The sequence below is a fragment of the Ochotona princeps genome, chromosome 15 (genome assembly GCF_030435755.1).
Source record: "Ochotona princeps isolate mOchPri1 chromosome 15, mOchPri1.hap1, whole genome shotgun sequence".
Taxonomy (NCBI): domain Eukaryota; kingdom Metazoa; phylum Chordata; class Mammalia; order Lagomorpha; family Ochotonidae; genus Ochotona; species Ochotona princeps.
In genome coordinates, this window is record NC_080846.1 from 26328402 (window position 1) to 26341326 (window position 12925).

General features: G+C 37.9%; 1 protein-coding gene across 3 annotated transcripts in view; it reads right to left on the reverse strand.

Annotated features, from left to right (window-relative positions):
• Positions 1–12925, reverse strand: part of PTPRR (protein tyrosine phosphatase receptor type R) — a 218430-nt gene that overhangs the window by 85704 nt on the left and 119801 nt on the right. Inside the window, exons 1-3 of one of the 3 annotated variants that reach the window (XM_058673533.1) lie at positions 12520–12785; positions 12296–12406; positions 923–1191 (exon numbers count right to left, since the gene is read on the reverse strand). In XM_058673533.1, the coding sequence (XP_058529516.1) occupies positions 923–1191; positions 12296–12298 (272 nt within the window). In that variant the 5' untranslated portion in view covers positions 12299–12406; positions 12520–12785. Of the gene's footprint in view, positions 1–922; positions 1192–12295; positions 12407–12515; positions 12786–12925 lie in introns of those variants that run through there. The other 2 variants (XM_058673532.1, XM_004583029.2) reach the window with 2 other exon arrangements.

A 12925-nucleotide genomic window follows, 5' to 3' on the forward strand; every position in this document is an offset into this window, starting at 1 on the left:
TGCCATAATAACACTTGTTCTTGTCTCAGCTGCTCCACTTCTGATCCAGCTCCCTAGTAAGGAGTCTGGGAAAGCAGCAGAGGATGGCCCAAAGCCTTGGGCCTCTGCACCCATTTGGGAGACCCAGAAAAGCCTTGTGGCTCCTAGCTTCGGACAGGCCCAACTTTGACCATAGTGATCATTTGGGGAGTGAACCATTGGATGAAAGATTTCTCTTCCTGTCTGTAATTCTGACTTTCATGTAAAACAAATGAATCTTGGGGGCGGGGGGAAGAAATGGTATGGAAAAGTTTTATTTAATTTCTTTGGAATTTAAGAATGAACTCTTTGATCATACATTTTGCATATTCTAGTTTTGTTATATTGGCTTTGCCTCTAATGGAAGTGTATGGGTATAAAGTACAATGCATGTATAAGTATGCCATGAATATTGATATGTAATATTGACTGTGGTTGGAGGAAGTAGAAGCAGACCTTTTTTAAGAAGTCAATTTGCGGCACAGACTGTCTATGTGACTAAAAACCACGTAGGCTTTGGCAGGAAACACTTTGGGTTCATTTGTAGTTGCTGTACTTAGCAGAGCTTGATGACAGTTAAACAAGATGACTGTATGTTTGGTTAATGACCCTCAACTAGCACTCAGTAAATGATGACAGGCACTGTGCTATAGCTGAAATTAGATTTTGCTTGGGTCCACAAAAGTGTGACAAAGACAGATACACCTAAAAGATTTTGTGTCTTGCAGCTCCACTCTTGGGGAGAGATAAAAAACACTTCTCTTTCTGCTATTTGTTTGGTGGTGAATGGTTTTGCCCAATCATGACAAATGTGACCCTTTCTAGTTCTGTCCTTTTCAGATGATGAATACTCTTACAACACAAAAAAGGAAGCATGCAGGAGGATACAGAAAAAAGTGCTAACCTCTCCTGGAGTCCTATGGGCTTCATTTTGAAGGGAGAATGGCAGACCGAAGTAGAGGCGGCAGCTTTGACCTCAGATGAACATTGGCCTTGTGGGTCTATGATGACACTCAGCACCTTTGGGGCATGCTCAGGCTGGACCATACTGTGGGCTGTCTTCGCCTCTGGCTGTCCTGGTGGTAATGCGATAGGTGATAGGTGGATCCCCTGATTTTTCTCTTTATCTTGTCTCAAGGAAAATTGAAACTTTTCTTTTAATCTGTAAAGAATCTACAAAAGAAAAGAGGAGAGCATTTCAGTAAGTTTGTGGAGAAAAATGAAATTAAGAAATACATGTCTTTTGGCACAGAAGTTTTTACAATCTATGTATATTTTTCATAACATACATTTTTTTCCATGAACCTTTTGAATATTCTCATATAAAATGTTCCTGTCACATTTTCTCATTTTGAACAACAAAGTATGATTCTCTCCACCCAAACCTAGAAGAGAAGCCAAACTAAAAAAAGACTCCATGAGAAAATGAGCAAAAACTTCTAGGATAACGTCTTAGTGTTATTATATTTAAAATTTTAAAAAAATATTTATTTATTTTTATTTGAAAGGCCAATTTTACAGAGAGACAGGGAGAGACTCTTCTGTCTACTGGTTCACTCCCCAAATGCCCACAGTGGTTAGAGTTGAACTGATCCAAAGCTGGGAGCCAAGAGCTTCCTTGTCTCCCACATGGCTGCAGGGTCCCAAGGCCTTGGGCATCCTCTGCTGTTTTCCCAGACCATAAGCAGCGAGCTGGATCAGAAATGGAACAGCCAGGACAGGAACCGGTGCCCATATGGGATCCTGGTGTTAAGGAGCTACATCACTGTGCCAGCCTTACTCTAGAGATTAATTTTCAAAAGGATAAACCTGGAATATGTGTCAAATATTTGTGTACATAAATCTGATAATCAAAGATATATTAAAAAATAAATTTGACTAATTTTTTAAAAGTGCCAGAAGTCAGCTTGATTGTATAGGATTGTATAATGGAAATGGTGGGCTTCTTGAAAGAATGCCATGAAATACGGTTTTGTGACATTTATTAAGGCAATAATACAAACTGAATTCAGCATGGAAGAAAAACGTTTTTGAAAAATGCTAATAAAGAAATTGTTATACAATCAACCATCATTTATTACATTGACAAATTTCTGTCTCAGTCATACATGAGTTTGAATACCTGATAAGTGCTTGGAAAAGCTAAAGAATTTAGGACATTTATCCAAGAACAATGTGGATAACTAGAATTTTCTTTCTTGTTTTCTGGTGTAAATTTTAATGCAAAAACAAACACAAAGCAAAAGTCCCACTTTATTCTCAGATCACTTTCCAAAGAGACTAATTCAGTTCAGAAATAGCGGAGCACCATTTTTAGTACTTTAATAGATGGGACCGACTTTGTTGAGATACTCCGTGGGACAAATAGCCAGGGAGGAGTGTTCATCTTTCATCTGTTTAGGCTTCCCTTTCCACGGGACCCCTCCACTTCTTCTCCCTCCACCCATTACTCTCCTGCCATCCCCACTCCGCAGTTTTGATCTGACTCCTCTATTCCAATTCCTGCAGAAACAAGGTGTCTTGTGTTTCTTCAAATCTTTTCTCACCTGAAAAGATGACTTAACCTATTATCTACGATTCTCTGAAAGTGGATGGCCCCGTCGACAATGACATCTTAAAAAAAAAACAAACTTTAAACCAATTACATTTTCCTGTTTAATTTCTGCAATCCACTAGGTTGAATGAATGTTATTTTAGGAAGAGATGATTTTGCTGGCACATTTACTAAAACTAGTCATGAGGCAAATTTTGTCTTCTCTTTCAAATTTCTCTTAAAATCTAGTGATCTTTATATATGAAAGCCACTAGAAAGATACAAAGTCTTAGTGTATGTATACATTTTCTTAGTTTTAAAGGATGAATAGAAAGGAAATTAGGAAAGAATTCACCCTGGATTGTATAGGAAATAATTACTTTTGAGAATTCAAAAAAAAATTAAAAAAATATTTATTCAACATTCTCAAAATGATTTTTGGAAAAAAGTCTAACAAAATAAGATTATGAAAATGGAACAGGATATAGACACAGTAAATGAAGATGAGAAGATACAAGGCTTTGACTTAAGACTCTAAGGAACAACAAACTGAGTAGCAGTCTGTAAACTTTCATGCCAAAAACTAAGAGCAGAACTAATGATGCAGAAAATCCATATTATACACGATCCAGCTATCTCACTCCTGAAACTGTGCCCAAAAGAAGTGAAAGGAGCACACTGCACTCCTGTGTTTATTGCAGCCGAATTCACAAGAGCAAAGACCTGGAATCAACCTAAATGTCCATCAGCTGATGATTGGATCAAAAACATGCAGCATTTATGACACATTTGAGAAACTGCCAGGGATCTGGAGTGAAATGATAGACGCATGCAAAGGAAAGCAGAAGATGGGGTAAAGAAGTGAGAGCAGTCTTCCTGCAGAGGACGAAACAGGATATATGAAAAAGAAACACATCCTTCATTGTCCATTTCGGGTCACATGTGCTGAAAACTACAGGGTGTTCTGTTACAAAAAAAAAAAAAACTGTCGTTCATTTTTATGAAACTTAGCCACATGAAATAAAAAACACTCTTAGTTAAAAAAAAAAAGACCTAAATTATGTATTGCAATTGAAAGAGGAGTTCATGTGGGAGGAAAACAGAACCAACTTTCATAGCTGTGAGGAAAAAGGTGTGCTTCAAAGGATACATGGCTTTTACACTTAGGCTGGTGTTCACATGCAGAAAACCAACAGAAAGAATTTCTCAAATATGTAAGGTCTCAGAACATGTACCACCAGTATCTCTTGTGCAAAAACTTGCTCAAAAAGCCATGAAAGATTTCAAAAAGTTTAAACAAGATGGAATCAAAAGATAATTTTTTGCTCACCCAAACTTTTCAATATTGTATATTTTTCATAATGCAAGTTCTCATGACATGTTTGATGAACCTTTGTATTCCTGGTGATGAGAAAGATAATTCAACATTAAGAATTAAAATAAAATTTTCTTTCTTAATTTTAGATTCTAATTAGAATTAGAAATTGTGTTGTGGGAGGAAGCTTTGTAATTATTTAAATACAGAGAGAGAACCCAGACAACGGCCATCACATGGTCATCAGAGGCCTTTCTGATGCTCTTGCTCTTGATATGAGGGAACCAGTGGGGAGGAGGCAGGACCGAGCCCAACAGTAATGCGGCTCAGGGCTGCAGGCTGTCCAGGTTAACCAGCTGCTGTGCACTGCCTCTGGTGCTTGTCCTACACCACCACTCAAAAAGGTCAACTCTGGCATCACATCCACAGTACCTCTCATTGTCACCACTGGATTTCAAAAGCACAAAATCTAAGAGCATGTTTTTTTGTGGAATGAAAGATTGCATAAGGAAAAAAAATTAAGGAAGCATGCCATGTGTGAGAAAAAACTAGCTAGGTACATTATATACCTGCCATTTCCAGAAACCCTTCATGCTTTTGATGTTAGTTTACTTTTTCTAAAGCTAGAAACTTCTATCCTGATGGTTTTCACTGTGTCTGGCAGGGTAAAGCTAAGTCAGACTCTGAAGAGTAAAGGATTCAGAATATTCCCATGAAAAATACTACATAAGAAAAAAACCATGTCTGTGGGCTGGCATAATGCTTTATCAGACGAATCCTCTGTCTGCAGTGTTGGTATCCCACATGGATGCCAGTTCACGTCCCTGCTACTTCACTTCTGATCCAGCTCCCTACCTATGGCCTGGAAAAGAAGCAGAGGATGGCTCAAGTGCTCGGGCCCTTGCACCCACACGCAAGACCTGGAGGAAGCTCCTGGCTCCTGGCTTCAGACTGTATTGTCTCTGGCCATTGTGGCCATTTGGGGAGTGAATAGTAGATGGAAGAACTCTCTCTTTTCTCTCTCTGCTCTCCTTTCTCTGTAAATCTAGCTGTTTAAAACAAATATATTTTTTAAAAAGAGGAAAAATAAAAACTGTGTCTGATATGGTGATAACTCTTAGCCTGACTATAATTATGCCTCAACATATTGTGTTTTCTTTAGATGATTGCCTAGAAAATAGTAAAGATGTAGGCCTTTATCCTATAAACAGAGGCCAAGGTTTTTAATTGCTTCTCTGACGTTTCCATGACCCTCACGGTATACACTGCACCATACTGGAAAAACAAGATAACCACTAAAACGGTGCTAACTGAATGACACATGTTGTGTTAAGCTAAACACAGAGCTACAAAAAGGCAGCATTTTTTTTTCTTTGAAAAAATTAAGAGAAGTCAATTTCTTGAGTCAAGAAAAAGATACAATTTGCCTTTTAAGAAGTGTATGTAGTAGAGAAAGATAAAGCAAATTATTGTATATTCTCAGGTCTTCAGATCTAAATATCATATGTATTATTGGTACATTTGATCGTTTATATTTAGATTTTGGGGAAATATATTTTAATATGAAAATGAGAAATCCAAGGAAATGCTAAACCTCAATTGCCTTTGAGAAGTCATTTTATGATTATCTTAGTGAAAAATAAAGCCTAGTCTAAAGTCCTTCATTACCACCCATGAGCTAGTGTTTTTGAGAAGCCTTTGTAAATTATTTAACCAGCAGTCATCTGTTTATTTTATCTGTTGTAAGAGGTCAACTTCTCAACCCATTTCTTGGTAGTTAGGGTACATACTGATTTCTACATCTTTAATTAGGAACAAGCAGAAAGTGAAGAACATATAATACTTGCATGACGCTGTTCAAAAATACTCTAGAGATTGGGTTGTCTGGAAAAAAGAAGTGGACAAATCCAAATGGTTGCTACTTGACAATAGTTTGGTTACCATGGAAATAAGCTATAAGGCAATGGTTTCAAGTGGCAAGAACTTCGCTCTTCAGGAAACACTGACAATGTCCAGAGACAATTTTTGGTTGTCATGGCTGGTGGAGAGAGTAGGTGGAGAAGGTACTGACACCTAGTGGACATAAGTGTGAGATACTTCAAGATATCATGCATAGGAACCCCACTCCCACCCACCATCCATCCCTACACAGAGCCAGTCCCAACTGTCAGTATTGCTGCAACGGAGGAATCCTAGAGTAAGGGATACTAAAAATATTCATGTGCAATCTCCTTATTTCACATATAAGTTAGAGTGGTTGAATGATTAATGCAAGGTTAGAAATCATGTCTAGACTCCAGGTTTTCTGGTACTCAGGCATGTGATCATTTAACTCTACTGTTTCATAAAAACCCCCATGTCTTTCTTCCAAAGCTTTTTTCCAAACATGCCAGATTCTTCCCTACACAGATGGAGGTCTGAAGTACAACACATGAAGACTTCTCTGCATGAACTTATTTGTTATGAAATTCAAGCTAAGAGCTCACGACAGCAATGACAAGTCAATATTTTTCCATCATTTTTAGACCTCTTTGAAGGATGAGCTATGACAAAGGAAAAGAACAGATTATTGAGTGACAGATAGTCCTGATACAAATCAAATGGTAGCAAGAGAAAAAACTAAATAACAGGCTAACCAAAATCTTTTGAAATGTTTTTCCATCTTATAATTTTCATTTTTAAAATCTTGCAGCATAAAACATTCTATTTGGATTAAAATATCTTCACGTTTTAAAATGATGCCACTAACCAATTAATTACATCATTTATTCTTTGCAGTAATTTACAACTGGTTCTGAGACAGTTCATTCAGTATTTGCGTTTAATTAGACGCACTTGAATCAATCCCTACCATATTCCAGAAGTAAAATATTGTGACGCTGTCCCTTAGGTACATGCAGGCCTCCAGAGGAGAGAGGTGTGAAGATCATGGTACTAAGTACACAAATAAAGGTGTGTCTGCAACAGGTATGACGTGGTCACATTATCACTGCTTCCTGGGTGGAGTGTCTGTGATAAACACCAGCTTTCTTGTCTGTTATGCAATCTGCTTTTGACCAGAAGTCGTTGTTCACAAGACACAGTAATCAGATTAAATCGATACATTTTTTTGATGGAGACAAATGGAATTGTAACGAAGTGCTCAGACTCTCAATTCAAGGGGACTTGGATTTGAATCCCAATCCTTTTGCCGCCAGTTTCCTCCACACTCCTGCCTCACACCCGTGAATGTGCCTGGTCAAATCACTTTTAATTTATGCATTTTGATGTTCTTATTAGTAAAATTATTTCTGAATTATTATCTCTGAATTACATTGTTTAGTATCATGTGGTAAACCATCTACTAGTTAGTGTGCAATAAATGGAAGAAAAAATACTTACTGTTGTAATTACTATCTTAATTATTTTATGATTATTATTAAGAGAGCTGTATTCTTAACACAAAAAAATCTGAAAAGCAGTTTGAGACATATGTCCACTATGAAAATGGTTGTGTAACCATTCATTACAGCTAGGAATGGAATTCCATTTCCCTTCATCTTTAGGGGTTAATGTAACAAATCAGAAAAGTGTGGTTATTCATATACACTTTTCACAGGAATTCCTTGTATGATGATCAGGCTACAGCAACGCGTCATATATGGGGTATCTGCTTTCAGCTACTCGCATGTGATGGAGAAACTCTTGGCCTCACATATAGAGGACTCTTACATGCCATGTTTCTGTTAATTGAAAGAGCTGCCTTTCCACGATTCCTGAGTACCTTCTAGAAACAATCTAACTGTACCTACATTTCATAAGCTAACCATGCACCTGTTAATAAATCTCCAAGTACATTTGAGGGTCTAAATTAAACAATAGTGTTCTTTCTATTTTTTGTTCAAGCTTAAGAAATAATTCTTCTTAGTTATAAATTTCCTCCATGTAAAAGAGACTGAATGGATTGGAAGTTGCCCACATATTTTTTTCTGAAAACATTGTATTTGTCTATTGTTGCTTCACCCACACTGCATTTATATTGAGAGGTGCTAAATAAGTCACACACTTGAAATGTCATGCCTGTATAATTTTATGCCTGGCAACATATATCCTTTTTTCTGTGTGTGTTTTAAGGAAAGTGAGCAATATTCCACATTTCAACAATTCTGCTAAATCTTATACTATAGTTATACATCACATGCAAGCCTCATTATAGCAATTTACTTCCATAACTTTATAATAAAATCACATACTTTTCATTTGTATGTACTCTTGATATTTCATAAATATAAGCAGTGTCAGAAGGAAAATTCTGAGTTATCTCCATTTTTCTTTTTACCAGTTATATCCATTCTTCTTTTTACCATGGAATCAACGAAGCTAAGACAAGTACAATATGAATTTGAGGATCACGAAAGTGGTAGTGTAACTGTTATTGAAAGAGTCCAACAAGACATGTACTTAAAGATGAAAAAGAAAACCACCTTGAACTCTTAGAAAGCGGTGGTCATTTTACAGAATTACTTATGGCAGTTCCTAAAAGTGAATTATTGACTTGTCCATGATAAGCAGCTGCAGATAAACATGCCTTCATTGTAAACCTAAGACAGGTTATATTTTCTGATGAATATCAATTCCTTTCTATGTAACTACTGATTTTCTATTTTTTGAAATGATATTTTGTATTAAAATGTAGAGTCATATTTAAGATCTACCATTCCATTATTTTGTTTATTTAAGAATTATTTTAATGTAATCAAAGGTATTCTTTTTATTTTGTGAAGATTTATTTTATTTTTATTGGAAAGTGAGATACTCAGAGAGGAGGAAAGACAGAGAGGAAGATCTTTAGTCTGCTGATTCACTCCCAAGCAGCTGCAACAGCTGGAGCTGCGCCAATCTGAAGCCAGGAGCCAGGAGCCTCCTCTGGGACTCCCACATGGGTACAGGGTCCCTAGGCCTTGGGCTGTCCTCCACTGCTTTCCCAAGCCACAAGCAGAGAGCTGGATGGGAAGTGGGGCTGCCAGGATTAGAACCAGCGCCCATATGGGATTCTGGCACTTGCAAGGCGAGACCTTAGTTGCTAGGCTACTGCACCAGGCTGGTATTCTTTCTAGCTTATTGTTCCCCATCCCAGGCCAAGTTCCTTTCTCCAAATGGGGACTCTGGCACTTAGGTTAAGAAACCATAGAATCTAGGAGTCCTCCTTAATTTTTCCCCATCTATCCAAGGATTTGGACACAAAAATCTTATCAGTTCTACTTCAAATAAATCCCAATCCTTTGCTTCTCTCCATCCTCACACACATCAAAAGTAGCCTCTGGATGGGTCCTCCCCTCCCACATACATTTCTTTTATGTCCCAAACATTCTCCACCAGCAGAGACTATTGTCTCTTATGCACACATATCATGTCACATCAAGGCCATTTAAGATACACAGGCCCCCTCACCTCCATCCTTGACCCTGAACAAGTTCCGTTTACTCCTTCGTCAGCTCTTTCCACCCACTAGTACTGGTTTGGGAGATCCTTTCCCCACATTTTTGTACATCTCAAATGTCATAGATTGTTCTGCTTCTTCACACACTGTTAGGTTACCCTCTTCATGGCATTTCACACTATTCCATTTTATAAACAAATGATAGACTTTATTTTTAGAGAAGTTTTAAGTTTACAGAAAAAGTGAGCAGAAGGTATAAAGTTTCTATGTAACATCCTCTCCTCTCTGCTTCCAACAATTTCCTGTATTATTATATTTTGCATTATTGAGGTACCTTGGTTACTACCAATGAATCCATACTGATATGCTGTTATTATTAACTAAAATTTCTTGTGTAGGTGAGGGTTTACTTTTTTGTGTTATATGCTCCATGGGTTTTGATTGATTGGTTCATAATGTCACATACTCACCATTTTGGAATACAGAATAGTTCTGGTATTCTAAAATCTTCTATCTTCTGCTAAATCATTGCCTTTATCCTCAACTGCTGGCAACCAAGGATCTTTCCACTATTGCCACAATCTTGTGTGTTCCAAAATGTTGTCTAGTTGAAATCAGACAGTGTAGTTCATTCTCCGAAACAAGCATTGTTTTTGCTTCCTTCTAGAACATATGTTTCAAGACAGCAGACACCTCATCTATCTTATTTTCTTTTTTTGCCCACTGTGCCAACAAAAGTCTCATGGCAGATACTTTGCAGGGATGTGCTGATTGAACAAGTGGATGAATCTATAGGCCAAACCAGTAGCAATCACCTGTATTTTAAGACAGAGTTCTTTTTCTGCGTTCTGATAATCTTGGAACAAACTTCTCTAGATTTCTGACTTTCACGTAGATTTGCAAATGTCAGCCACAGAGGAGTTATCATTTTTCTCTCAGGGAGGGAGGGTGTGGCTTCTTTAGGTTTTGCTGCCACGAGAACCTAATGCATGACTCTGCTTCTGTAGGATATTTAGGGAATCCCTGACTTAGAAATGCAGAATCTAGAATAGGTGAACAAGTATATACATATGTTCGTAAAGACGAACTTTATAACGGAGACCAGCACAATGGGAAGTGAGGATATGTTCCGGTAAGCATCTCTACTTCTGAATAAACGGAGGACTCCCAGTGGAATTGTCAAATATACCTTGACAATATGATATTATATATTTGTTTTACCTGTGCCTATGTCTACAATATCATGATGTATTGAAATAGCAGAATGCTAAGCCAGTAACTGTAACTAAAGAGCTAAACTACTGTAATCAAATGGTGGGCGAGGAAAATGGAGTGGGGGAAAAAGAGGAGAGAAAGGGGGGATCTCTATACTTACAAAACTTTACCATGGAACATAATAATAACAATAAAAATTTAAAATGCATATGTTACATGTGCATAGGAAGTTCCAGTCTGCTGCTCCTTGCCCGTTTGGTTACGCAAAGACCCTGTCCGCATCCGCATCTCCACTTCTTCTAGTCTTTGTTCTCCAGAGCGCTATCCCTCTCCTCAGAACCATTTTTTTTTTTTACCACATTCTACCTCTTTCTATTCTCCCCCACCTCTTCCTTTTCACCTGTGAGATAGAAAAACACCCTATTTATGACTGACAAGAGGACACTTGAGAACTCCTGTACTAAAGCAAGAAGTGTAATTAGCCGTGAAAACAAGCACACTGCCCAAGACACTAGGAAGACACCAGAGGCTTCTGCCGCAATTCCCGTAAAGCCACCAACCTGCTCTCTTTGAAAGTCTTCCCCCCAGAATCTCCACCATTTAAGAGTAAAAATTCATTTTCTTACTCTCAAACTATTTTCTTTACTGGGTCATAATTTCTAAAAATCTTTCTTAGTGGCTGACCTAAGGATATCTCAGATTTGTTCCAATGGAGTTTTAGGGTCTTCCTGTTGCTCCCATATTCTGAACTCAGAGACAAGCCCATTTTCACTCCCTTCAATGTCTCACTAGTGGTATATTCTTCAAGTTCAGACCCATTCTGATTCTTCTTTCCTAGAATGAGCCCTAATCTTTCTAACATAAATCTATTCCCAGCAGGGGGAGCACAAATGAATAAAATCCAACACTTGGAACACTATTGATTGTGGATAGAAGAAAAGGGCATTTAATAAGGAGGATTGTTTTTCTAAAACTGTGTGAAATTAAAAAAAAAAGACACAGAAAAATGTATTAAACCCCATCTGTAAACTTCATGTTATGCTATGTTGCATTTTCAAAAAAATAATAAAAACACAATTTCTCATTCTGTTCAAAAGATAATAGTTAACCTCTTCAATTCCAGAGTTGATTTAGTGGGTTAAGTTTATTTTGGACTGCATTTCTTAAATCCAAAATGTACTTTTATAGGCTGTATGTTGTTTCTTATTGAGATGTTGCAATGCATGTTTTATACTTGTTTATTAGTCGTGCACCTAAAAAAATTGGTTGGTAGTAGATGGTTTAGCATTTGAGGTATCTTTGCTTCCCTCTCTTTGCCTGAAATTTCATAGACTGCTTTCAAGGTCCTTGGAACATAGGGAAAAAAAGTCATTCCTGCAGGAGTGAACTCAGTCCAATGGCATATTTTCTTTTTTTAAAAAAAGTGCCTGAGTTCCATAAGAAATGATATAAAGGAAGAAATAAAGTAAGCCCAAAATGTGCCCTCTGTGACTTTAACTCCTTTGAGGACATCAATGACCTCAGTAAATCACTTTCCCGGGCTTCATTCTTAGGGTTGATCAAGTTACCAAAGTGCAAGTGCAAGTGCAGCCTCCCCATGCAGGTCAGCATCCACATTTCTGAACTTTTTCTTTAAACAATCACTGCACTGTCGGATAGGAAAGTCCCAACCTCACAGGATTCCAGGGTTGCTTCTGCTGCCACTCTGTCCCACATTCATTTGAAGGTCAGTGTGCTCAATAATATTACACAATGAGGTCAGCAAAAGATAAAATATACAAAGAAGCAAACTTACCATCAAGCATGTGACTATAATAACGAAGATGCTGAGAAAAATGACAACAGCATAAAATCCTTCCTTGCTCCAGATTTTGTCCGCTTCATGCTGCCCTTGTAAAACATTTTTCTTTAGAAGCAAAACAGAAAGTCCGATGTTAGAAGAGAGCTTGAGGAAACTGGTGTTATCAGACACTACCGTATTTAAGCTTTATTCCATTCAGAGTAGCGGAACACACCTACACTCCCCTGCTGACAGAGCCGCTTCTCAAACTGATCCCAGACAGTAGACAGCCATCCTTCTTTATCAGGAAATAGCTTAACCTCCTGCACAGGAGCAACCCGCGGGAGCGGGCAAACACAGGTCCCAGGCTTCGTAAAGGTCCCTCACTGGCCCTCTTGGAAACTACCTGCTTCACAGGTAAGGAGAGTTCTGTTCTGTTACATGCTGAGGAAATCGTTGCAGCTTGTCTACTGAGTCCCCTCCCACAACACCAACACCCTAGCTTCCGTGCTGGGAGAAGGCTCTTTACTTTTAAACAAAAGTGAAACAGGTGCAAGCAGATCTCATGATGTATTAATAAACACATCAACGCTGGCAGGATCTTATGTTTTCCCCTTTCATCACAACTTTTTCTTTCTCCTTTAA